The 27913-nt window shown below is 45.1% G+C and overlaps 1 protein-coding gene across 1 annotated transcript in view; it reads right to left on the minus strand.

Annotated features, from left to right (window-relative positions):
* Positions 1-5318: 5318 nt before the first annotated feature.
* c18h3orf70 (chromosome 18 C3orf70 homolog) overlaps positions 5319-27913 on the minus strand; it is a 28628-nt gene continuing 6033 nt past the window's right edge. Inside the window, exon 2 of the mRNA XM_036981982.2 lies at positions 5319-7806. Coding sequence (XP_036837877.2) covers positions 7139-7806 — 668 coding nt within the window. The 3' untranslated portion in view covers positions 5319-7138. The remainder of the gene's footprint in view (positions 7807-27913) is intronic.

Consider the following 27913-nt stretch of genomic DNA (forward strand, 5'->3'; position numbering starts at 1 on the left):
AGATCAGGGAGTCAGAGGGTTAATCCTCAGGGAGAAATCCCCACCATCCAGCAGACCCAATCTGGTGACGTGTGTTATTGAAGCAGGACAAAGACAAGAAAACAACAGCAGTACAACATCTCACTGGAGGTGGGAAAACTTCAAATCATTTGGAGTAACTGTCATCCATTACCAACATATTTTATTCCTTTTGCTGACAGGCATGTGAAGAAAACATTTAGCATATTTACCAAAGGGCCCCAGGGGACCGGTAATTCCCCCTTTGGACACATGACTCACATCATGATGGGTGGATAGAGAGAGAGGTGTCTTTGTAGAGCAGATGTCTGCTATCTCCCGGTGGTTCTGACTGTTATCTCCTGGTGGTTCTGGCTCCTATCTCCTGGTGGTTCTGACTGCTATCTCCTGGTGGTTCTGGCTCCTATCTCCTGGTGGATCTGTCTGCTATCTCCTGGTGGTTCTGTCTGCTATCTCCTGGTGGTTCTGACTGCTATCTCCTGGTGGTTCTGGCTCCTATCTCCTGGTGGTTCTGACTGCTATCTCCTGGTGGTTCTGGCTCCTATCTCCTGGTGGTTCTGTCTGCTATCTCCTGGTGGTTCTGACTGCTATCTCCTGGTGGTTCTGACTGCTATCTCCTGGTGGTTCTGGCTCCTATCTCCTGGTGGATCTGTCTGCTATCTCCTGGTGGTTCTGTCTGCTATCTCCTGGTGGTTCTGACTGCTATCTCCTGGTGGTTCTGGCTCCTATCTCCTGGTGGTTCTGACTGCTATCTCCTGGTGGTTCTGGCTCCTATCTCCTGGTGGTTCTGTCTGCTATCTCCTGGTGGTTCTGACTGCTATCTCCTGGTGGTTCTGACTGCTATCTCCTGGTGGTTCTGTCTGCTATCTCCTGGTGGTTCTGACTGCTATCTCCCGGTGGTTCTGGCTCCTATCTCCTGGTGGTTCTGTCTGCTATCTCCTGGTGGTTCTGTCTGCTATCTCCTGGTGGTTCTGAATGCTATCTCCTGGTGGTTCTGGCTCATATCTCCTGGTGGTTCTGGCTCCTATCTCCTGGTGGATCTGTCTGCTATCTCCTGGTGGTTCTGTCTGCTCTCTCCTGGTGGTTCTGACTGCTATCTCCTGGTGGTTCTGGCTCATATCTCCTGGTGGTTCTGTCTGCTATCTCCTGGTGGTTCTGACTGCTATCTCCTGGTGGTTCTGGCTCCTATCTCCTGGTGGTTCTGTCTGCTATCTCCTGGTGGTTCTGTATGCTATCTCCTGGTGGTTCTGACTGCTATCTCCTGGTGGTTCTGGCTCCTATCTCCTGGTGGTTCTGTCTGCTATCTCCTGGTGGTTCTGACTGCTATCTCCCGGTGGTTCTGGCTCCTATCTCCTGGTGGATATGTCTGCTATCTCCTGGTGGTTCTGAATGCTATCTCCTGGTGGTTCTGACTGCTATCTCCTGGTGGTTCTGGCTCCTATCTCCTGGTGGTTCTGTCTGCTATCTCCTGGTGGTTCTGAATGCTATCTCCTGGTGGTTCTGACTGCTATCTCCTGGTGGTTCTGGCTGCCATCTCCTGGTGGTTCTGGCTGCTATCTCCTGTATGGTGGTTCTGGCTGCCATCTCCTGGTGGTTCTGGCTGCTATCTCCTGCATGGTGGTTCTGTCTGCTATCTCCTGTATGGTGGTTCTGGCTGCTATCTCCTGGTGGTTCTGACTGCTATCTCCTGGTGGTTCTGACTGCTATCTCCTGGTGGTTCTGTCTGCTATCTCCTGGTGGTTCTGACTGCTATCTCCTGGTGGTTCTGGCTCCTATCTCCTGGTGGTTCTGAATGCTATCTCCTGGTGGTTCTGAATGCTATCTCCTGGTGGTTCTGACTGCTATCTCCTGGTGGTTCTGGCTGCCATCTCCTGGTGGTTCTGGCTGCTATCTCCTGGTGGTTCTGGCTCCTATCTCCTGGTGGTTCTGGCTGCTATCTCCTGGTGGTTCTGGCTCCTATCTCCTGGTGGTTCTGTCTGCTATCTCCTGCATGGTGGTTCTGTCTGCTATCTCATGTATGGTGGTTCTGGCTGCTATCTCCTGGTGGTTCTGGCTGCTATCTCCTGGTGGTTCTGGCTCCTATCTCCTGGTGGTTCTGGCTGCTATCTCCTGGTGGTTCTGGCTCCTATCTCCTGGTGGTTCTGTCTGCTATCTCCTGTATGGTGGTTCTGGCTCCTATCTCCTGGTGGTTCTGGCTCCTATCTCCTGGTGGTTCTGACTGCTATCTCCTGGTGGTTCTGGCTGCTATCTCCTGGTGGTTCTGGCTCCTATCTCCTGGTGGTTCTAACTGCTATCTCCTGGTGGTTCTGGCTGCTATCTCCTGGTGGTTCTGGCTCCTATCTCCTGGTGGTTCTGACTGCTATCTCCTGGTGCTTCTGGCTCCTATCCCCTGGTGGTTCTGACTGCTATCTCCTGGTGGTTCTGGCTGCCATCTCCTGGTGGTTCTGGCTGCTATCTCCTGGTGGTTCTGGCTGCTATCTCCTGTATGGTGGTTCTGTCTGCTATCTCCTGGTGGTTCTGTCTGCTATCTCCTGGTGGTTCTGTCTGCTATCTCCTGGTGGTTCTGGCTGCTATCTCCTGGTGGTTCTGGCTGCTATCTCCTGGTGGTTCTGAATGCTATCTAATGCATGGTGGTGAGAAACACACTAGAGTGGAAATGATGAATGCTTCATGGGAGCAGAGAGGAAGGAGGGAGGGGAGTAGGGGGGAGGGAGGGGAGTAGAGGGGAAGGAGGGAGAGGGAGGGGAGTAGAGGGGAAGGAGGGAGAGGGAGGGAGTAGAGGGGAGTAGAGGGGAAGGAGGGAGAGGGAGGGGAGTAGAGGGGAGGGAGGGGAGTAGAGGGGAAGGAGGGAGGGGAGTAGAGGGGAGGGAGGGGAGTAGAGGGGAAGGAGGGAGAGGGAGGGGAGTAGAGAGGAGTAGAGGGGAAGGAGGGAGAGGGAGGGGAGTAGAGGGGAAGGAGGGAGAGGGAGGGGAGTAGAGGGGAAGGAGGGAGGGGAGTAGAGGGGAAGGAGGGAGGGGAGTAGAGGGGAGGGAGGGGAGTAGAGGGGAAGGAGGGGAGTAGAGAGGAGTAGAGGGGAAGGAGGGAGAGGGAGGGGAGTAGAGGGGAAGGAGGGAGAGGGAGGGGAGTAGAGGGGAAGGAGGGAGGGGAGTAGAGGGGAAGGAGGGAGGGGAGTAGAGGGGAAGGAGGGAGAGGGAGGGGAGTAGAGGGGACGGAGGGAGAGGGAGGGGAGTAGAGGGGACGGAGGGAGGGGGGAGGGGAGTAGAGGGGAAGGAAGAGAAGAGAGTTGTGATTGGGGAAGAGGTGGGAAGGGGAGGGGAGAGAGAGGGAGAGGGAAGGGAAGGGAAGGAGGAAGTGGTGGATGGGAGAGAAGAGAGGGGTGGCAAGGTCAATGAACTCCACTGTTGACAGTGAGGCAATATTGTACTGTATTAATCCTATATCTCTACTGTTGACAGTGAGGTCATATTGTACTGTATTAATCCTATATCTCTACTGTTGACAGTGAGGTCATATTGTACTGTATTAATCCTATATCTCTACTGTACTGTATTAATCCTATATCTCTACTGTTGACAGTGAGGTAATATTGTACTGTATTAATCCTATATCTCTACTGTTGACAGTGAGGTAATATTGTACTGTATTAATCCTATATCTCTACTGTTGACAGTGAGGTAATACTGTACTGTATTAATCCTATATCTCTACTGTACTGTATTAATCCTATACCTCTACTGTTGACAGTCAGGTAATATTGTACTGTATTAATCCTATATCTCTACTGTACTGTATTAATCCTATATCTCTACTGTACTGTATTAATCCTATATCTCTACTGTACTGTATTAATCCTATATCTCTACTGTTGACAGTCAGGTAATATTGTACTGTATTAATCCTATATCTCTACTGTTGACAGTGAGGTAATATTGTACTGTATTAATCCTATATCTCTACTGTACTGTATTAATCCTATATCTCTACTGTACTGTATTACTCCTATATCTCTACTGTACTGTATTAATCCTATATCTCTACTGTTGACAGTCAGGTAATATTGTACTGTATCAATCCTATATCTCTACTGTTGACAGTGAGGTAATATTGTACTGTATTAATCCTATATCTCTACTGTTGACAGTGAGGTAATACTGTACTGTATTAATCCTATATCTCTACTGTTGACAGTGAGGTAATACTGTACTGTATTAATCCTATATCTCTACTGTACTGTATTAATCCTATATCTCTACTGTACTGTATTAATCCTATATCTCTACTGTACTGTATTAATCCTATATCTCTACTGTTGACAGTGAGGTAATATTGTACTGTATTAATCCTATATCTCTACTGTTGACAGTGAGGTAATATTGTACTGTATTAATCCTATATCTCTACTGTACTGTATTAATCCTATATCTCTACTGTACTGTATTAATCCTATATCTCTACTGTTGACAGTGAGGTCATATTGTACTGTATTAATCCTATATCTCTACTGTACTGTATTAATCCTATATCTCTACTGTACTGTATTAATCCTATATCTCTACTGTTGACAGTGAGGTCATATTGTACTGTATTAGTCCTATATCTCTACTGTACTGTATTAATCCTATATCTCTACTGTACTGTATTAATCCTATATCTCTACTGTTGACAGTGAGGTCATATTGTACTGTATTAGTCCTATATCTCTACTGTTGACAGTGAGGTAATATTGTACTGTATTAATCCTATATCTCTACTGTTGACAGTGAGGTCATATTGTACTGTATTAATCCTATATCTCTACTGTACTGTATTAATCCTATATCTCTACTGTTGACAGTGAGGTCATATTGTACTGTATTAATCCTATATCTCTACTGTTGACAGTGAGGTAATATTGTACTGTATTAATCCTATATCTCTACTGTTGACAGTGAGGTCATATTGTACTGTATTAGTCCTATATCTCTACTGTTGACAGTGAGGTAATATTGTACTGTATTAATCCTATATCTCTACTGTTGACAGTGAGGTAATACTGTACTGTATTAATCCTATATCTACTGTACTGTATTAATCCTATGTCTCTACTGTACTGTATTAATCCTATATCTACTGTACTGTATTAATCCTATATCTCTACTGTTGACAGTGAGGTCATATTGTACTGTATTAATCCTATATCTCTACTGTTTCTGATGGATGTATTGTAATGCTGTTTTAGAGATACATGCTGATAGAAATGTGAAAATGACAAACTCACTTCTTGGGACTCAATCACCACACAAAACACACAAGGCAGCCTCTTTTTAGTGGAAACATTTATTAGAAAAATCAGATCATGGTTTGCTTGATATTCCCTCTGTAATATGTGATCATTTGACTGTATGTGTACAGATGTAGGATCTTCATTTGAGCCAGTTTGCTACAGTATGAAATGAACCCTGCATCAACAGGAAATGTGAAAATGTTACGTGGATTTTAATGAATTTACATTTTTGTCGGGGTTGATAGATGGAAATCAAGTCTGAAATTTCAAAGTGGAAATTAGAAACTTCAGAAGCCTTTTAAAACCTCAAATACACTACAAGTTGTATATTTCCTGCATTGCAGGAAAGTTGTCCTGCAACACGGTGATCAAATTAAGATCCTGCATCTGTATTTACAGTGATGTTTTAAAGAGTATATATATTTTTATCCCTGATGTTACGATTCTCTTTCAATCAGAGAGGAATAGAAATTCACCCACAAAGCGTGTGTATATATATGCGTGTTTGTGTGCGTGCGTGTCTATAGTTTCTGTGTGTTATTAATAGATCAGAAAGGTGTGCTTTGTTCAAGACCCTCGACATGTGATTGGAGCAATCATTTAGAGACGGACAAGACACACAGCGGGTCTTGTTGTTGTTGTTTTGTCGTGGTCAGAACAATGTCCTAGTCCCACTGCTACTGCTCTGCATTGTGTCTGTAATACACTGAGATTTCCTGTCCTGGGCTGTGACTCCTCAGGCAGTTACATGTACAGGGTCTATGTTCACACTTCCCATATAGTCAGATGATTGTCAGAAAGCCTTGGCAGGACACTGGGTGTGTCTGGACGCTGTAACCCCTCCTCCACCGGTGTAGATAAGTAGTGCACTATCCCCTATGGGCCCCTGGTCTAAAGTAGTGCACTATCCCTTATGGGCCCTGGTCTAAAGTAGTGCACTATCCCCTATAGGCCCTGGTCTAAAGTAGTGCACTATCCCTTATGGGCCCTGGTCTAAAGTAGTGCACTATCCCTTATGGGTCCTGGTCTAAAGTAGTACACTATCCCCTATGGGCCATAGTCTAAAGTAGTGCACTATCCCCTATGGGCCCTGGTCTAAAGTAGTGCACTATCCCCTATGGGCCCCTGGTCTAAAGTAGTGCACTATCCCCTATGGGCCCCTGGTCTAAAGTAGTGCACTATCCCCTATGGGCCCCTGGTCTAAAGTAGTGCACTATCCCCTATGGGCCCCTGGTCTAAAGTAGTGCACTATCCCCTATGGGCCCCTGGTCTAAAGTAGTGCACTATCCCCTATGGGCCCCTGGTCTAAAGTAGTGCACTATCCCCTATGGGCCCTGGTCTAAAGTAGTGCACTATATAGAGAATAGGGTGCCATTTGGGTTTGAACCTTGATTGTTGTGTAAAAAGTAGTAGCCTCAATCCTCAGAGTGTGTTTGGTCACTTCGTGCTCTTCTTTTAGTGTGTTGGGTCATGGACTAGATCACATTCACTGATTCCTACATTAGTGCTCTTGTTCATTTGTGGGTTTTTTTCAGCTGACTCCTGGTCTGGAAAGATAAGTGAAATCCCTCCAGAGTAGAATGCGGTCGGTACACCATGCTATAAAAGGGTGAAAGGCCGTAGGTAACCATGCTATAACAGGGTGAAAGGTCATAGATAACCATGCTATAACAGGTGAAAGGTCAAAGTTCATAGGTAACAGGTCACTGTTTTGATGATGTACGATTAGTATAAGTTAGAGGAACGTTGACAGGCTTTTGTGTGTGTGTGTGTGTGTGTGTGTGTGTGTGGCTCTAAGCTGAACCGGCTAGATCACTGTCCCATCGTCTCTATCTCAACGCGACAGTGCAAGTTGTCTCACACAGTTGTCTCGATCTTCTCAATAATCTCCACCATAGACTTGGACGGAGAGAGCAGAGAACACTCATCTTGATTCCACATACTTAGTGGACTAGACTCTCCATCACTACTTAACTCTTCATCCTCCTCCTCCACTTCCTCCTCGTCTTCCTCCTCTTCCTCAGAACCCTCGTCACATGACTCCATGTAATGGCCGCCCAGCGCATTTATCCCAGAATCCTCAGAGCTGGACGGGGAGGAACAGTGGTCTATTTTGGGGGTGGTGACCTTGTCCCCCAGGGCACTGGGCTTGGTGCCCTGGGGGTGTGGTCTGGGCTGGGTGTGTGGGTGGTGTCTGGGGGTCCGTTGGGGGTGGGGTTTGGACCAGGGGTGAGGGGGATGTGATTGAGGCGGGCTGGGCATGGTCGAAGGTTGAGGTCTCTGGACATAGCACATCTTCCCATTGATGCGTTTGACCATGTAGTCGTCCACGAAGAGGTCTGAGATGATGCAGAACTTTGGCGACTCCAGGCAGGGCGGGGCTTGGAAGGCGGGGGCGGTCATGAGGAAGCGTTCGGCCAATGAGACTGTCAGGTCCATGGTATGGGGGTGGTCTGTGGGCGTGGCAGGCACTGGGGTGCTGGGGAGGCGGCACACGTTGGTCATCGGCTGGTACACATATTTACCTAGAGAAGGGAAGAGAGAGGGAGGGAGGGAGGGAGGGAGGGAGAGAGGGAGGGAGAGAGGGAGGGAGGGAGAGAGGGAGGGAGAGAGGGAGAGAGGGAGAGAGTTACTTTATGTAACAAATACATAACTGAAATACGTGGGTATTCAATCACAAAGATAAAGGCATTACAAGGGAAGCAGTAAGAATGACAAGCCAGATACTCATATACAGCAGTATGTGGACACCCCTTCAAATGATACTCATATACAGCAGTATGTGGACACCCCTTCAAATGATACTCATATACAGCAGTATGAGGACACCCCTTCAAATGATACTCATATACAGCAGTATGTGGACACCCCTTCAAATGATACTCATATACAGCAGTATGTGGACACCCCTTCAAATGATACTCATATACAGCAGTATGTGGACACCCCTTCAAATGATACTCATATACAGCAGTATGAGGACACCCCTTCAAATGATACTCATATACAGCAGTATGTGGACACCCCTTCAAATGATACTCATATACAGCAGTATGTGGACACCCCTTCAAATGATACTCATATACAGCAGTATGTGGACACCCCTTCAAATGATACTCATATACAGCAGTATGAGGACACCCCTTCAAATGATACTCATATACAGCAGTATGTGGACGCCCCTTCAAATGATACTCATATACAGCAGTATGAGGACACCCCTTCAAATGATACTCATATACAGCAGTATGAGGACACCCCTTCAAATGATACTCATATACAGCAGTATGAGGACACCCCTTCAAATGATACTCATATACAGCAGTATGAGGACACCCCTTCAAATGATACTCATATACAGCAGTATGAGGACACCCCTTCAAATGATACTCATATACAGCAGTATGTGGACACCCCTTCAAATGATACTCATATACAGCAGTATGAGGACGCCCCTTCTAATGATACTCATATACAGCAGTATGTGGACGCCCCTTCAAATGAGTGGATTCCACTATTTCAGGCACCGTCATCGGATGCCACCTTTCCAACAAGTCAGTTTGTAAAATTTCTGCCCTGCTAGAGCTGCCCCCGGTCAACTGTGAGTGCTGTTATTGTGAAAACATCTAGGAGCAACAACGGCTCAGCCGCGAGAGTGGTAGGCCACACAAGCTGAAGCGCGCAGCGCATAAAAATTGTCTGTCCTCGGTTGCAACACTCACTACCGACTTCCAAACTGCCTCTGGAAGCAAAGTCAGCACAATAACTGTTTGTCGGGAGCTTCATGAAATGGGTTTCCATGGTCGAGCAGCCGCACACAAGCCTAACGATCACCATGTGCAATGCTAAGTGTTGGCTGCAGTGGTGTAAAGCTCGCCGCTATTGGACTCTGAATCAGTGGAAACGCGTTCTCTGGAGTGATGAATCACGCTTCACCATCTGGAAGTCTGACGGACAAATCTGGGTTGGGCAGATGCCAGGAGAACGCTACCTGCCCCAATGCATAGTGCCAACTGTAAAGTTTGGTGGATGACGTCTGGGGCTGTTGTTCATGGTTCGGGCTACGCCTCTTAGTTCCAGTGAAGGGAAATCGTAATGCTTTTATTTACTTAATCCATTTTAGAATACGGCTGTAAAATATCAAAATGTGGAAAAAGTGAAGGGATCTGAATACTTTCAGAATCTCTCTCTCCCTCATTCTTTCCACCCTACTGTGTGTTACCATGGGAATCTCCAGTATAACACGCTCTCCTCTCTTCCCTCCCTCATCTGCTCCCCTCCCTCTCTCTCTTCCCTTTCCCCCTCCCTCCCTCCCTCCCTCCCTCCCTCCCTCCCTCCCTCCCTCCCTCCCTCCCTCCCTCCCTCCCTCCCTCCCTCCCTCCCTCCCTCCCTCCCTTCCCTCTCTCCTTCCTCCCTCTCCCTCTCTCTCTCTCTCTCCTTCCTCCTCTCCTCCACTGAGAACTGGAGCATCACAAACACACAAGAGGATGAGATTCTACAAGAGGATGAGATTCTACAGGAGGAGGAGATTCTACAGTAGGTGATTCTACAGGAGGATATTCTATCAGATGAGGAGTTCCACAGGAGGCGGAGATTCTACAGGAGCAGGATATTCTAGAGGAGGAGGAGATTCTACAGGAGCAGGATATTCTAGAGGAGGAGGAGATTCTACAGGAGCAGGATATTCTAGAGGAGGAGGAGATTCTACAGGAGCAGGATATTCTAGAGGAGGAGGAGATTCTACAGGAGCAGGATATTCTAGAGGAGGAGGAGATTCTACAAGAGGAGGGGATAAAAGAGGGTAGAAAATATAGACTATATCCAATATCAAAGTCACTGTGATGTAGTTGGTACAGAAATGAAATGAAACGTGGGTACAGAGAACAGACAGGGGAAGTGGTCAAGGTTCCAACATGACATCAGATCAAGGTTCCAACATGACATCAGATCAAGGTTACAACATGACATCAGATCAAGGTTCCAACATGACATCAGATCAAGGTTACAACATGACATCAGATCAAGGTTCCAACATGACATCAGATCAAGGTTACAACATGACATCAGATCAAGGTTACAACATGACATCAGATCAAGGTTCCAACATGACATCAGATCAAGGTTCCAACATGACATCAGATCAAGGTTACAACATGACATCAGATCAAGGTTACAACATGACATCAGATCAAGGTTCCAACATGACATCAGATCAAGGTTACAACATGACATCAGATCAAGGTTACAACATGACATCAGATCAAGGTTCCAACATGACATCAGATCAAGGTTACAACATGACATCAGATCAAGGTTACAACATGACATCAGATCAAGGTTACAACATGACATCAGATCAAGGTTACAACATGACATCAGATCAAGGTTACAACATGACATCAGATCAAGGTTCCAACATGACATCAGATCAAGGTTACAACATGACATCAGATCAAGGTTCCAACATGACATCAGATCAAGGTTACAACATGACATCAGATCAAGGTTACAACATGACATCAGATCAAGGTTACAACATGACATCAGATCAAGGTTACAACATGACATCAGATCAAGGTTACAACATGACATCAGATCAAGGTTACAACATGACATCAGATCAAGGTTCCAACATGACATCAGATCAAGGTTACAACATGACATCAGATCAAGGTTACAACATGACATCAGATCAAGGTTACAACATGACATCAGATCAAGGTTACAACATGACATCAGATCAAGGTTACAACATGACATCAGATCAAGGTTCCAACATGACATCAGATCAAGGTTACAACATGACATCAGATCAAGGTTACAACATGACATCAGATCAAGGTTACAACATGACATCAGATCAAGGTTACAACATGACATCAGATCAAGGTTACAACATGACATCAAATCAAGGTTCCAACATGACATCAGATCAAGGTTACAACATGACATCAGATCAAGGTTCCAACATGACATCAGATCAAGGTTACAACATGACATCAGATCAAGGTTACAACATGACATCAGATCAAGGTTACAACATGACATCAGATCAAGGTTCCAACATGACATCAGATCAAGGTTACAACATGACATCAGATCAAGGTTCCAACATGACATCAAATCAAGGTTCCAACATGACATCAGATCAAGGTTACAACATGACATCAGATCAAGGTTACAACATGACATCAGATCAAGGTTCCAACATGACATCAGATCAAGGTTACAACATGACATCAGATCAAGGTTACAACATGACATCAGATCAAGGTTACAACATGACATCAGATCAAGGTTACAACATGACATCAGATCAAGGTTCCAACATGACATCAGATCAAGGTTACAACATGACATCAGATCAAGGTTACAACATGACATCAGATCAAGGTTACAACATGACATCAGATCAAGGTTACAACATGACATCAGATCAAGGTTACAACATGACATCAGATCAAGGTTACAACATGACATAAGGACTCTTTTTCTCTCAGTATTTTCTTTAGTGGAGTGGCCCTCCTGGAGAGCTGTGCCTGTTTCAAGATGTATGTCCTTAAGAGAGATCAGACTAGAAAAGAGAGTAGGGGAGGAGAGGGGCAGTGGGTAAGATTCTGCCTTCTAAAGATGTAAGGAAAAGAACATTAGAGAGCTTTAGCTTTTAGTCTCTGTAGCTAGAGAGAGAGAGACAGAGAGAGAGAGACACAGAGAGAGAGATACACAGAGAGAGAGACAGAGCTTTTAGTCTCTGTAGCTAGAGAGAGAGAGACAGAGAGAGAGATACACAGAGAGAGAGACAGAGCTTTTAGTCTCTGTAGCTAGAGAGAGAGAGAGAGACAGAGAGAGAGAGAGAGAGACACAGAGAGAGAGAGAGACACACACATAGAGAGAGAGACAGAGAGAGAGACACAGCTTTTGTCTTTTAGTCTCTGTAGCTAGAGAGATACAGAGGTTTGTCCTTTAGTCTCTGTAGCTAGAGAGAGAGACAGAGCTTTGTCCTTTAGTCTCTGTAGCTAGAGAGAGACAGAGGTTTGTCCTTTAGTCTCTGTAGCTAGAGAGAGACAGAGGTTTGTCCTTTAGTCTCTGTAGCTAGAGAGAGACAGAGGTTTGTCCTTTAGTCTCTGTAGCTAGAGAGAGACAGAGGTTTGTCCTTTAGTCTCTGTAGCTAGAGAGAGACAGAGGTTTGTCCTTTAGTCTCTGTAGCTAGAGAGAGACAGAGACTTGTCCTTTAGTCTCTGTAGCTAGAGAGAGACAGAGGCGTGTCCTTTAGTCTCTGTAGCTAGAGAGAGACAGAGACTTGTCCTTTAGTCTCTGTAGCTAGAGAGAGAGACAGAGGTTTGTCCTTTAGTCTCTGTAGCTAGAGAGAGACAGAGACTTGTCCTTTAGTCTCTGTAGCTAGTGCCTGGTGGAGGGAATGCAGTTCATCCCTGCATCATCATGGTGAAGGGAGAGTGATTTTGATTCCACTTGGAGAGATCGATAGAGCGAGCTTTGTAGTTACTGTATCTTAGTAGTTACAGTATCATTGTAGTTACAGTATCTTAGTAGTTACTGTATCATTGTAGTTACAGTATCTTAGTAGTTACAGTATCTTAGTAGTTACTGTATCTTAGTAGTTACAGTATCTTTGTAGTTACAGTATCATTGTAGTTACAGTATCTTAGTAGTTACAGTATCTTAGTAGTTACTGTATCTTAGTAGTTACTGTATTTTTGCAATATTAAATTGCTATCAGTTAGCATGTGGAACGTTCAGGGCCTCCACTAGTGAACCTTTGGACTGTAGTTGTAAATGTCATCATTCTGAAGGAGACATGGTGTAAGACAGACATTGTTACTCACAGGCTACAGAGAGGTAATCATGCTGTCACTGTTCCACAGGTTACAGAGAGGTAATCATGCTGTCACTGTCCCACAGGCTACAGAGAGGTAATCATGCTGTCACTGTCCCACAGGCTACAGAGAGGTAATCATGCTGTCACTGTCCCACAGGCTACAGAGAGGTAATCATGCTGTCACTGTTCCACAGGTTACAGAGAGGTAATCATGCTGTCACTGTCCCACAGGCTACAGAGAGGTAATCATGCTGTCACTGTCCCACAGGCTACAGAGAGGTAATCATGCTGTCACTGTCCCACAGGCTACAGAGAGGTAATCATGCTGTCACTGTTCCACAGGTTACAGAGAGGTAATCATGCTGTCACTGTCCCACAGGCTACAGAGAGGTAATCATGCTGTCACTGTTCCACAGGCTACAGAGAGGTAATCATGCTGTCACTGTCCCACAGGCTACAGAGAGGTAATCATGCTGTCACTGTTCCACAGGTTACAGAGAGGTAATCATGCTGTCACTGTCCCACAGGCTACAGAGAGGTAAGCATGCTGTCACTGTTCCACAGGTTACAGAGAGGTAATCATGCTGTCACTGTCCCACAGGCTACAGAGAGGTAATCATGCTGACACTGTCCCACAGGCTACAGAGAGGTAATCATGCTGTCACTGTCCCACAGGCTACAGAGAGGTAATCATGCTGTCACTGTTCCACAGGTTACAGAGAGGTAATCATGCTGTCACTGTCCCACAGGCTACAGAGAGGTAATCATGCTGTCACTGTTCCACAGGTTACAGAGAGGTAATCATGCTGTCACTGTTCCACAGGCTACAGAGAGGTAATCATGCTGTCACTATCCCACAGGCTACAGAGAGGTAATCATGCTGTCACTGTCCCACAGGCTACAGAGAGGTAATCATGCTGTCACTGTCCCACAGGCTACAGAGAGGTAATCATGCTGTCACTGTCCCACAGGTTACAGAGAGGTAATCATGCTGTCACTGTTCCACAGGTTACAGAGAGGTAATCATGCTGTCACTGTCCCACAGGCTACAGAGAGGTAATCATGCTGTCACTGTTCCACAGGTTACAGAGAGGTAATCATGCTGTCACTGTTCCACAGGTTACAGAGAGGTAATCATGCTGTCACTGTCCCACAGGCTACAGAGAGGTAATCATGCTGTCACTGTTCCACAGGTTACAGAGAGGTAATCATGCTGTCACTGTCCCACAGGCTACAGAGAGGTAATCATGCTGTCACTGTCCCACAGGCTACAGAGAGGTAATCATGCTGTCACTGTCCCACAGGCTACAGAGAGGTAATCATGCTGTCACTGTCCCACAGGCTACAGAGAGGTAATCATGCTGTCACTGTCCCACAGGCTACAGAGAGGTAATCATGCTGTCACTGTCCCACAGGTTACAGAGAGGTAATCATGCTGTCACTGTTCCACAGGCTACAGAGAGGTAATCATGCTGTCACTGTCCCACAGGCTACAGAGAGGTAATCATGCGGTCACTGTCCCACAGGCTACAGAGAGGTAATCATGCTGTCACTGTTCCACAGGTTACAGAGGTAATCATGCTGTCACTGTCCCACAGGCTACAGAGAGGTAAGCATGCTGTCACTGTTCCACAGGCTACAGAGAGGTAATCATGCTGTCACTGTCCCACAGGCTACAGAGAGGTAATCATGCTGTCACTGTCCCACAGGCTACAGAGAGGTAATCATGATGTCACTGTTCCACAGGCTACAGAGAGGTAATCATGCTGTCACTGTCCCACAGGCTACAGAGAGGTAATCATGCTGTCACTGTCCCACAGGCTACAGAGAGGTAATCATAAGTCTGGCATACAGGACTGTTTTACAAAGTTATTGAAAGCAGTAAATCAATGTACAGTGCATTGAAAAGGTATTCAGACCCCTTGACTTTTTCCACTTTGTTACGTTAGTCTTATTCTACAATTGTTTACATTTTTTCCTCATGGATCTACACACAACCAATTTTTTTGTGAGCAAATGAAATACCTTATTTACATAAGTATTCAGACCCTAAATTGAGCTCAGGTGCATCCTGTTTCCATTGATCATCCTTGAGTTGTTTCTACAACTTGATTGGAGTCCACCTGTGGTAAATTACAAATTGATTGGACATGACTTGGAAAGACACACACCTGTCTATACAAGGTCCCACAGTTGGCAGTGCATGTCAGAGCAAAAACCAGGCCATGATGTCAAAGGAATTGTCCGTAGAGCTCAGAGACAGGATTGTGTCGAGGCACAGATCTGGGGAAGGGTACCAACATTTTTTGCAGCATTGAAGGTCCCCAAGAACAACTTGACCTCTATCATTCTTAAATTGAAGAGGTTTGGAACCACCAAGACTCTTCCTAGATCTGGCCTCTCAGTCAAACTGAGCAAATGGGGGAGAAGGGCCAATGGTCACTCTGACAGAGCTCCAGAGTTCCTCTGTGGAGATGGGAGAACGTTCCAGAAGGACAACCATCTCTGCAGCACTCCAACAGTCCTTTATGGCAGAGTGGCCAGACAGAAGCCACTCCTCAGTAAAAAGGCACATGACAGCCCGCTTGGAGTTTGCCAAAGCACCTAAAGGCCTCTCAGACCATGAGAAACAACACTCCCCATCTAACCTGACAGAGCTTGAGAGGATCTGGAGAGAAGAATGGGAGAAACTCCCCGAATACAGGTGTGCCAAGCTTGTGGCGTCATATCCAAGAAGACTCGAGGCTGTAATCCATGAAGCATGGAGGAGGAGGTGTGATGGTGTGGGGGGTGCTTTGCTGGTGACACTGTCAGTGATTTATTTAGAATTTAAGGCACACTTAACCAGCATGGCTACCACCGCATTCTGCAGGATACGCCATCCCATCTGGTTTGCTCTTAGTGGGACTATCATTTGTTTTTCAATAGGACAATGACCCAACACACCTCCAGGCTGTGTAAGGGCTATTTGACCAAGAAGGAGAGTTATGGAGTGCTGCATCAGATGACCTGGCCTCCACAATCACTCGAACTCAACCCAATTGAGATAGTTTGGGATGAGTTGGACTGCAGAGTGAAGGAAAAGCAGTGCTCCTTCAAGCCTGTTGGAAAAGCATTCCAGATGAAGCTGGTTGAGAGAATGCCAAGTGCGTGCAAAGCTGTCATTAAGCCAAAGGGGTGGCTACTTTGAAGAATCTAAAATATATTTAGATTTGTTTAACACTTTTTTGGTTACTACATGATTCCATATGTGTTATTTCATAGTTTTGATGTCTTCGATATTATTCTACAATGTAGAAAATGGTAAAAAGAAAAATAAGAAAAACCCTTGAATGAGTCGGTGTGTCCAACCTGTTGACTGGTGCTGTACATCGTTACGTCATGCCAATAAAACAATTTGAATTGTAAAGAAATTGAGCGAGAGAGCTCATGTCTGTCAGCACGACTGCCCACCATGTTGTCCCCAGTCCACCTGGCCGTGCTGCTGCTCCACTTTCAACTGTTCTGCCTGTGGTTATTATTATTCCACCATGCTGGTCATCTATGAACATTTGAACATCTTGGCCATGTTCTGTTATAATCTCCACCCGGCACAGCCAGAAGAGGACTGGCCACCCCACATAGCCTGTTTCCTCTCTAGGTTTCTTCCTAGGTTCCTCTCTAGGTTTCTTCCTAGGTTTTGGCCTTTCTAGGGAGTTTTTCCTAGCCACCGTGCTTCTACACCTGCATTGCTTGCTGTTTGGGGGTTTTAGGCTGGGTTTCTGTACAGCACTTTGAGATATCAGCTGATGTACTAAGGGCTATATAAATACATTTGATTTGATTTTGATTACTGTACCAGTACCTCATGCACAGTCACACTCACTGCCCACATGTTAACATTATGTGTGAGAGCAGCACACGTCTGGCTGGCTGATTGGATGACTGGCTGATTGGCTGGCTGATTGGCTGGATGACTGGCTGGCTAATTGGCTGGCTGACAGATTGGCTGACTGACTAGCAGCACAGCGATACAATCACACCCACCCTTCTCTAGACTGATCTATTGTCAAAAATAAATATAAATTAACTGTATATTGTGGAAGGTTGTTAATGTACTGTATATTGTGGATCTGTGTGGAAGGTTGTTATTGTACTGTATATTGTGGATGTGTGTGGAAGGTTGATAATGTACTGTATAGTGTGGAAGGTTGTTAATGTACTGGATATTGTGGAAGGTTGTTAATGTACTGGATAGTGTGGAAGGTTGTTAATGTACTGGATAGTGTGGAAGGTTGTTAATGTACTGGATATTGTGGAAGGTTGTTAATGTACTGGATATTGTTAATGTACTGGATAGTGTGGAAGGTTGTTAATGTACTGTATATTGTTAATGTACTGTATAGTGTGGAAGGTTGTTAATGTACTGTATATTGTGGAAGGTTGTTAATGTACTGGATAGTGTGGAAGGTTGTTAATGTACTGTATATTGTTAATGTACTATATAGTGTGGAAGGTTATTAATGTACTGTATATTGTGGAAGGTTGTTAATGTACTGTATATTGTTAATGTACTGTATAGTGTGGAAGGTTGATAATGTACTGTATATTGTGGAAGGTTGTTAATGTACTGGATAGTGTGGAAGGTTGTTAATGTACTGGATAGTGTGGAAGGTTGTTAATGTACTGTATATTGTGGAAGGTTGTTAATGTACTGTATATTGTGGAAGGTTGTTAATGTACTGTATAGTGTGGAAGGTTGTTAATGTACTGTATATTGTGGAAGGTTGTTAATGTACTGGATAGTGTGGAAGGTTGTTAATGTACTGGATAGTGTGGAAGGTTGTTAATGTACTGTATATTGTGGAAGGTTGTTAATGTACTGTATATTGTGGAAGGTTGTTAATGTACTGTATAGTGTGGAAGGTTGTTAATGTACTGTATATTGTGGATGTGTGTGGAAGGTTGAAGACTGGCTTTTCGCTCCACTTTGCAAATGTCCTCTTCTGGGCTGAATGTGCTGCGACGTTTCAGGGTTGCTGCTGTGTGTGTGTGTGTGTGTGTGTGTGTGTGTGTGTGTGTGTGTGTGTGTGTTTCAGGGCTGTAAGATGGATGAAAGGCTAAAACACTAGTTTACCAGGATCACCATCAGAGTCAGTCACACACAGAGAGACATGGAAGGCAGGCAGGAAGGAAGGAAGGAAGGAAGGAAGGCAGCATTCCAGGGTCTTAGCCTCTCAATTCATATAAGTTGAGATGGGATGTAAAGGTTGGATATGAAGTTTGTGTTTCAGCACTATAGGAAGACTCATAGCCTGCTAAAGAAGCATTTTAGATGGTTCACTGAAGACTTCCTGAGGCTGTTTCAGTGTTGTTAGCTTAGCTACACTTTAGCCTTCAAAAGGGGTTTTAACCCACATAAAGGGGTGCATGGCTAGCGATGTAATACATGCTATAACATCCTAATGTCATACTAAAGACACTACATACAGAGACAGTTCCCCTAAACAGGGAGTTTCCTGGTCGTCAACCTCCCTCCCACCTGATTGGATGTTATGTCATGAATAATGAATTCACAGAGATGCTGTGAAGAGATGCATCATGGGGACTGGTGGTATTTAGAGACATTTACAGATGATTAGGCTGAGCTCTCAAGCACAGCTGGGAATCTACCTCTGCTAATCACACGCACACGCCAATAAACTTTGATTCGACACTCACTCTCGAATGAGAGATGACATACATTATTGGCTCTGGCAGCGACATTAAACAGATAAGTCCCAGTAATATGCAGATCTGGTGACATGACTAACACCACTAGCTGTGACTGATTATCCCTTTCTAACACCACTAGCTGGGACTGATTGTCCCTTTCTAACACCACTAGCTGGGACTGATTATCCCTTTCTAACATCACTAGCTGTGACTGATTATCCCTTTTCTATTTAACACCACTAGCTGTGACTGATTGTCCCTTTCTAACACCACTAGCTGTGACTGATTATCCCTTTTCTATCTAACACCACTAGCTGTGACTGATTATCCCTTTCTAACACCACTAGCTGGGACTGATTGTCCCTTTCTAACACCACTAGCTGGGACTGATTATCCCTTTCGAACACCACTAGCTGTGACTGATTATCCCTTTTCTATCTAACACCGCTAGCTGTGACTGATTATCCCTTTCTAACACCACTAGCTGGGACTGATTGTCCCTTTCTAACACCACTAGCTGGACTGATTGTCCCTTTCTAACACCACTAGCTGGGACTGATTGTCCCTTTCTAACACCACTAGCTGGACTGATTGTCCCTTTCTAACACCACTAGCTGGGACTGATTGTCCCTTTCTAACACCACTAGCTGGACTGATTGTCCCTTTCTAACACCACTAGCTGGACTGATTGTCCCTTTTCTTTCTAACACCACTAGCTGGACTGATTGTCCCTTTTCTTTCTAACACCACTAGCTGGGACTGATTGTCCCTTTTCTTTCTAACACCACTAGCTGGGACTGATTGTCCCTTTTCTTTCTAACACCACTAGCTGGACTGATTGTCCCTTTTCTTTCTAACACCACTAGCTGGGACTGATTGTCCCTTTTCTTTCTAACACCACTAGCTGGGACTGATTGTCCCTTTTCTTTCTAACACCACTAGCTGGGACTGATTGTCCCTTTCTAACACCACTAGCTGGGACTGATTGTCCCTTTTCTTTCTAACACCACTAGCTGGGACTGATTGTCCCTTTTCTTTCTAACACCACTAGCTGGGACTGATTGTCCCTTTTCTTTCTAACACCACTAGCTGGGACTGATTGTCCCTTTTCTTTCTAACACCACTAGCTGGGACTGATTGTCCCTTTTCTTTCTAACACCACTAGCTGGGACTGATTGTCCCTTTTCTTTCTAACACCACTAGCTGTGACTGATTGTCCCTTTCTAACACCACTAGCTGGGACTGATTGTCCCTTTCTTTTTTTTTTGAATTTTACCCCTTTTTCTCCCCAATTTCGTGGTATCCAATTGTTTTGGTAGCTACTATCTTGTCTCATCGCTACAACTCCCGTACGGGCTCGGGAGAGACGAAGGTTGAAAGTCCTCCGATACACAACCAACCAAGCCGCTGCTTCTTTAACACAGCGCACATCCAACCCGGAAGCCAGCCGCACCAATGCGCCGGAGGAAACACCGTGCACCTGGCCACCTTGGCTAGCGAACACTGCGCCCAGCCCGCCACAGGAGTCGCTGGTGCGCGATGAGACAAGGACACCCCTACCGACCAAGCCCTCCCTAACCCGGGCGACGCTAGGCCAATTGTGCGTCGCCCCACGGACCTCCCGGTCGCGGCCGGTTACGACAGAGCCTGGGCGCGAACCCAGGACTCTGATGGCACAGCTGGCGCTGCAGTACAGCGCCCTTAACCACTGCGCCACCCGGGAGGCCCTCTGATTCTCCCTTTCTAACACCACTAGCTGGGACTGATTGTCCTGTTCCATCTAACACCACTAGCTGTGACTGATTGTCTTGTTCCATCTAACACCACTAGCTGTGACTGATTGTCTCTTTCTATCTAACACCACTAGCTGTGACTGATTGTCCCCTTTCTATCTAACACCACTAGCTGTGACTGATTGTCCTTCACCAACGGTCCCTTTCCATCTCAGCAACAGTCATGAACAGTTCACAACATATTAAGTTGTGGAGGAAACACCTCTGGAGCTCATGTAGAGACAGAACGTATTGTATGTCATATTGTAGAGTACAAACAGTCCAAAATACTTACAATACTGTCAGAATTGTGGCATCATACAGGTTTCATAAAACTACAGTTGTGTAGTGACTGTTTTCAGGATGAAAAACATTTCAGCTACTCATGTAAAATGAGGCCACTGGTTTTGAAGAGGGGTAGAAAACCTGTTTTCAGAATGAAACATTTCAGCCGCTCTAATGTAAAATGAGGCCACAATTTTTTTTGCATTTTTAATAAAAAATTCACAAAAACCACAAGTGACAAATCCATTCCTATTTTCAGCCCTATTTTCACTTCCTGTCCCTCTGAGTAATCACAGAGGAGAACGTGCATAGTACCACTCCAACCCAGCCTCCAGGGACTAATAAGGAAACAGACATACACTGCATTAATATATTTCTATTTGATCATACAGTTGTAGCTCTCAGGTTATAGCTCTCAGGGTGTATCTCTCAGGTTATAGCTCTCAGTGTGTATCTCTCAGGTTATAGCTCTCAGGTTATAGCTCTCAGGGTGTATCTCTCAGGTTATAGCTCTCAGGTTGTAGCTCTCAGGTTATAGTTCTCAGGGTGTATCTCTCAGGTTGTAGCTCTCAGGGTGTATCTCTCAGGTTATAGCTCTCAGGTTGTAGCTCTCAGGCTATAGTTCTCAGGTTGTAGCTCTCAGGTTATAGTTCTCAGGGTGTATCTCTCAGGTTGTAGCTCTCAGGTTGTAGCTCTCAGGTTGTAGCTCTCAGGTTGTAGCTCTCAGGGTGTATCTCTCAGGTTGTAGCTCTCAGGGTGTATCTCTCAGGTTATAGCTCTCAGGGTGTAGCTCTCAGGTTATAGTTCTCAGGGTGTATCTCTCAGGTTATAGTTCTCAGGGTGTATCTCTCAGGTTATAGTTCTCAGGGTGTATCTCTCAGGTTATAGTTCTCAGGGTGTATCTCTCAGGTTATAGTTCTCAGGGTGTATCTCTCAGGTTGTAGCTCTCAGGTTATAGCTCTCAGGGTGTATCTCTCAGGTTATAGTTCTTAGGGTGTAGCTCTCAGGTTATAGTTCTCAGGTTGTAGCTCTCAGGTTATAGTTCTCAGGGTGTATCTCTCAGGTTGTAGCTCTCAGGTTATAGCTCTCAGGGTGTATCTCTCAGGTTATAGTTCTTAGGGTGTAGCTCTCAGGTTATAGTTCTTAGGGTGTAGCTCTCAGGTTATAGTTCTCAGGGTGTATCTCTCAGGTTATAGTTCTCAGGGTGTATCTCTCAGGTTGTAGCTCTCAGGTTATAGTTCTCAGGGTGTAGCTCTCAGGTTGTAGCTCTCAGGTTATAGTTCTCAGGGTGTATCTCTCAGGTTATAGTTCTCAGGGTGTATCTCTCAGGTTGTAGTTCTCAGGGTGTAGCTCTCGGGGTGTAGCTCTCGGGGTGAGTTTCAGGTTGAAACTCTCAGGTTGGGTTCAAGCCCACCTCTGAAGTGGTGTCAACCATTTCCCCCATCCCTAGCGAACTCAGCTGATTAAACTAACTGCATTCTTAACTGAAGATCATGATTAGGTGATTATTGGAGTCAGGTGTGTTAGCTGGGGCAAAAGTGTGACACCAATCAGGCCCTGGAGGACTGGAGTTGCCCATCCCTGTCCTAGGTTCTCTGGGTAATTCCCTTGGTAATCCCTTGGTTCTGGGTCAGTGTGGACAGAGCAGTCTCTCAGTCTGTTCAATAATTCATACTTCCTACACTAGCAGTCAGGTAGCTCCTCTCAAGACAGAGCATCTAGAACGGCTGTTAAAACAGTGTCTACCAGGACTAGACTACATACAGTATCTACCAGGACTAGACTACATACAGTATCTACCAGGACTAGACTACAGTATCTATCAGGACTAGACTACATACAGTATCTACCAGAACTAGACTACAGTATCTACCAGGACTAGACTACATACCGTATCTACCAGGACTAGACTACATACCGTATCTACCAGGACTAGACTACATACAGTATCTACCAGGACTAGACTACAGTATCTACCAGGACTAGACTACAGTATCTACCAGGACTAGACTACAGTATCTACCAGGACTAGACTACAGTATCTACCAGGACTAGACTATATACAGTATCTACCAGGACTAGACTACAGTATCTACCAGGACTAGACTATATACAGTATCTACCAGGACTAGACTACACACAGTATCTACCAGGACTAGACTACATACAGTATCTACCAGGACTAGACTATATACAGTATCTACCAGGATTAGACTATATACAGTATCTACCAGGATTAGACTATATACAGTATCTACCAGGACTAGACTACATACAGTATCTACCAGGACTAGACTACATACAGTATCTACCAGGACTAGACTACCTACAGTATCTACCAGGACTAGACTACATACAGTATCTACCAGGACTAGACTACATACAGTATCTACCAGGACTAGACTACATACAGTATCTACCAGGACTAGACTATATACAGTATCTACCAGGACTAGACTACATACAGTATCTACCAGGACTAGACTACCTACAGTATCTACCAGGACTAGACTACATACAGTATCTACCAGGACTAGACTACATACAGTATCTACCAGGACTAGACTATATACAGTATCTACCAGGACTAGACTACATACAGTATCTACCAGGACTAGACTATATACAGTATCTACCAGGACTAGACTACATACAGTATCTACCAGGACTAGACTATATACAGTATCTACCAGGACTAGACTACACACAGTATCTACCAGGACCAGACTACAGTACAGATATATATATACATATATATAGAGGATGACAGGTACATGTAGAGTAGAAGATGACAGGTACATGTAGAGTAGAGGATGACAGCTACATGTATAGGATGACAGCTACATGTAGAGGATGACAGGTACATGTAGAGGATGACAGGTACATGTAGAGGATGACAGGTACATGTAGAGGATGACAGGTACATGTAGAGGATGACAGGTACATGTAGAGGATGACAGCCACATGTAGAGGATGACAGCCACATGTAGAGGATGACAGGTACATGTAGAGGATGACAGCCACATGTAGAGGATGACAGCCACATGTAGAGGATGACAGCCACATGTAGAGGATGACAGCCACATGTAGAGGATGACAGCCACATGTAGAGGATGACAGCCACATGTAGAGGATGACAGGTACCCCCACTCCACACACATTATTATTATTCGACCATGCTGGTCATCTATGAACATTTGAACATCTTGGCCATGTTCTGTTATAATCTCCACCCGGCACAGCCAGAAGAGGACTGGCCACCCCTCATAGCCTGGTTCCTCTCTAGGTTTCTTCCTAGGTTTTGGCCTTTCTAGGGAGTTTTTCCTAGCCACCGTGCTTCTACACCTGCATTGCTTGCTGTTTGGGGGTTATAGGCTGGGTTTCTGTACAGCACTTTGAGATATCAGCTGATGTACGAAGGGCTATATAAATACATTTGATTTGATTTGATTTGACATACACTCCCCTCCACATTTGACCAGAGTCCTATGGGGTAGTGCACTAAATAGGTAATAGGGTGCCATTTGGGATGACGACATACAGAGACGGTGGTTTTAAGCCTGTAGATGCAAGCAGGAAGTAGTACATTTCCTGCTCCCCCAGAGGACATCATGTCTCTTCCTGTTTATTATCACATTACTTCTCAGACTGTTAATTCATAATGTATTATTCATGACCTCTATTAACTATAACCCTGTCTAATTTACACTTCCTGTTTATTATTCATGACCTACATTAACTATAACCCCTGTCTAATGTACACTTCCTGTTTATTATTAATGACCTATATTAACTATAACCCCTGTCTAATGTACACTTCCTGTTTATTATTAATTACCTATATTAACTATAACCCCTGTCTAATTTACACTTCCTGTTTATTATTCATGACCTATATTAACAATAACCCGTCTAATTTACACTTCCTGTTTATTATTCACTATTATTTATTCATGACCTATATTAACTATAACCCCTGTAATGTACACTTCCTGTTTATTATTCATGACCTATATTAACTATAACCCCTGTCTAATGTACACTTCCTGTTTATTATTCACTATTATTTATTCATGACCTATATTAACTATAACCCCTGTAATGTACACTTCCTGTTTATTATTCATGACCTATATTAACTATAACCCCTGTCTAATGTACACTTCCTGTTTATTATTAATTACCTATATTAACTATAACCCCTGTATAATTTACACTTCCTGTTTATTATTCATGACCTATATTAACAATAACCCGTCTAATTTACACTTCCTGTTTATTATTCACTATTATTTATTCATGACCTATATTAACTATAACCCCTGTAATGTACACTTCCTGTTTATTATTCATGACCTATATTAACTATAACCCCTGTCTAATGTACACTTCCTGTGTATTATTCATGACCTATATTAACTATAACCCCTGTCTAATTTACACTTCCTGTTTATTATTCATGACCTATATTAACTATAACCCCTGTCTAATGTACACTTCCTGTTTATTATTCATGACCTATATTAACTATAACCCCTGTCTAATGTACACTTCCTGTTTATTATTCATGACCTATATTAACTATAACCCCTGTCTAATGTACACTTCCTGTTTATTATTCATGACCTATATTAACTATAACCCCTGTCTAATGTACACTTCATACTCTTCATATAATATTATGCATAACAACGGCGACATCGGTGGGAGAACTATAGACACTTCATATAATATACACAGTGGAGGTGATGGAAACATGGCTGTAACAGCCTCAGCAATGTTTGTTTCCATAGGAGGAGGAGGAGGAGGAGAGAGAGAGAGAGAGCTGTTGCCATACCGCCATCCCCCCAGTGGGATACCTCTGTTAATGCTGCCAGCAGGGTCTGAATCATCTAGGATGGGAGGAGAGGGAGGTTGGGTGTGGGGGGGATCACAAATGGCAACGGGCCAGATGGTTTGATAGGGCTTGACGGACCAGAGAGGTCAAGTGGCAGCTGAACTATAACCTCTGAGGCTGACCCCTCTCTGCCTGTTCTCTCAGTGATCAGTCAGCCCAGAGTCAGTCAGCCCAGAGTCAGTCAGCCCAGAGTCAGTCAGCCCAGAGACCGTCAGCCCACAGACCGTCAGCCCACAGACGGTCAGCCCACAGACCGTCAGCCCACAGACGGTCAGCCCACAGACGGTCAGCCCACAGACGGTCAGCCCACAGACGGTCAGCCCAGAGACGGTCAGCACACAGACGGTCAGCCCAGAGACAGCTGTGTGTTGGTGTTCTGTGTATAACATTAGTGTGTTCAGGCTATAGAATACAGTCTGACTATGAGATACTTTTTGAAATGCCTTCCTCTGTCACTTCAGCTTGACACAATAACAATGTTGTTTTGGGGTCCGGCCCGGAGACACAGGACTGCTTGACTTTACCCATCACAATAACAATGTTGTTTTGGGGTCCGACCCGGAGACACAGGACTGCTTGACTTTACCCATCACAATAACAATGTTGTTTTGGGGTCCGGCCCGGAGACACAGGACTGCTTGACTTTACCCATCACAATAACAATGTTGTTTTGGGGTCCGGCCCGGAGACACAGGACTGCATGACTTTACCCATCACAATAACAATGTTGTTTTGGGGTCCGGCCCGGAGACACAGGACTGCTTGACTTTACCCATCACAATAACAATGTTGTTTTGGGGTCCGGCCCGGAGACACAGGACTGCTTGACTTTACCCATCACAATAACAATGTTGTTTTGGGGTCCGGCCCGGAGACACAGGACTGCTTGACTTTACCCATCACAATAACAATGTTGTTTTGGGGTCCGGCCCGGAGACACAGGACTGCATGACTTTACCCATCACAATAACAATGTTGTTTTGGGGTCCGGCCCGGAGACACAGGACTGCATGACTTTACCCATCACAATAACAATGTTGTTTTGGGGTCCGGCCCGGAGACACAGGACTGCATGACTTTACCCATCACAATAACAATGTTGTTTTGGGGTCCGGCCCGGAGACACAGGACTGCATGACTTTACCCATCACAATAACAATGTTGTTTTGGGGTCCGGCCCGGAGACACAGGACTGCTTGACTTTACCCATCACAATAACAATGTTGTTTTGGGGTCCGGCCCGGAGACACAGGACTGCATGACTTTACCCATCACAATAACAATGTTGTTTTGGGGTCCGGCCCGGAGACACAGGACTGCATGACTTTACCCATCACAATAACAATGTTGTTTTGGGGTCCGGCCCGGAGACACAGGACTGCTTGACTTTACCCATCACAATAACAATGTTGTTTTGGGGTCCGGCCCGGAGACACAGGACTGCTTGACTTTACCCATCACAATAACAATGTTGTTTTGGGGTCCGGCCCGGAGACACAGGACTGCATGACTTTACCCATCACAATAACAATGTTGTTTTGGGGTCCGGCCCGGAGACACAGGACTGCTTGACTTTACCCATCACAATAACAATGTTGTTTTGGGGTCCGGCCCGGAGACACAGGACTGCTTGACTTTACCCATCACAATAACAATGTTGTTTTGGGGTCCGGCCCGGAGACACAGGACTGCATGACTTTACCCATCACAATAACAATGTTGTTTTGGGGTCCGGCCCGGAGACACAGGACTGCATGACTTTACCCATCACAATAACAATGTTGTTTTGGGGTCCGGCCCGGAGACACAGGACTGCTTGACTTTACCCATCACAATAACAATGTTGTTTTGGGGTCCGGCCCGGAGACACAGGACTGCATGACTTTACCCATCACAATAACAATGTTGTTTTGGGGTCCGGCCCGGAGACACAGGACTGCTTGACTCTACCCATCACAATAACAATGTTGTTTTGGGGTCCGGCCCGGAGACACAGGACTGCATGACTTTACCCATCACAATAACAATGTTGTTTTGGGGTCCGGCCCGGAGACACAGGACTGCATGACTTTACCCATCACAATAACAATGTTGTTTTGGGGTCCGGCCCGGAGACACAGGACTGCTTGACTCTACCCATCACAATA

The sequence above is a fragment of the Oncorhynchus mykiss genome, chromosome 18, assembly GCF_057628025.1.
Source record: "Oncorhynchus mykiss isolate SJ-2025 chromosome 18, ASM5762802v1, whole genome shotgun sequence".
Lineage (NCBI taxonomy): Eukaryota > Metazoa > Chordata > Actinopteri > Salmoniformes > Salmonidae > Oncorhynchus > Oncorhynchus mykiss.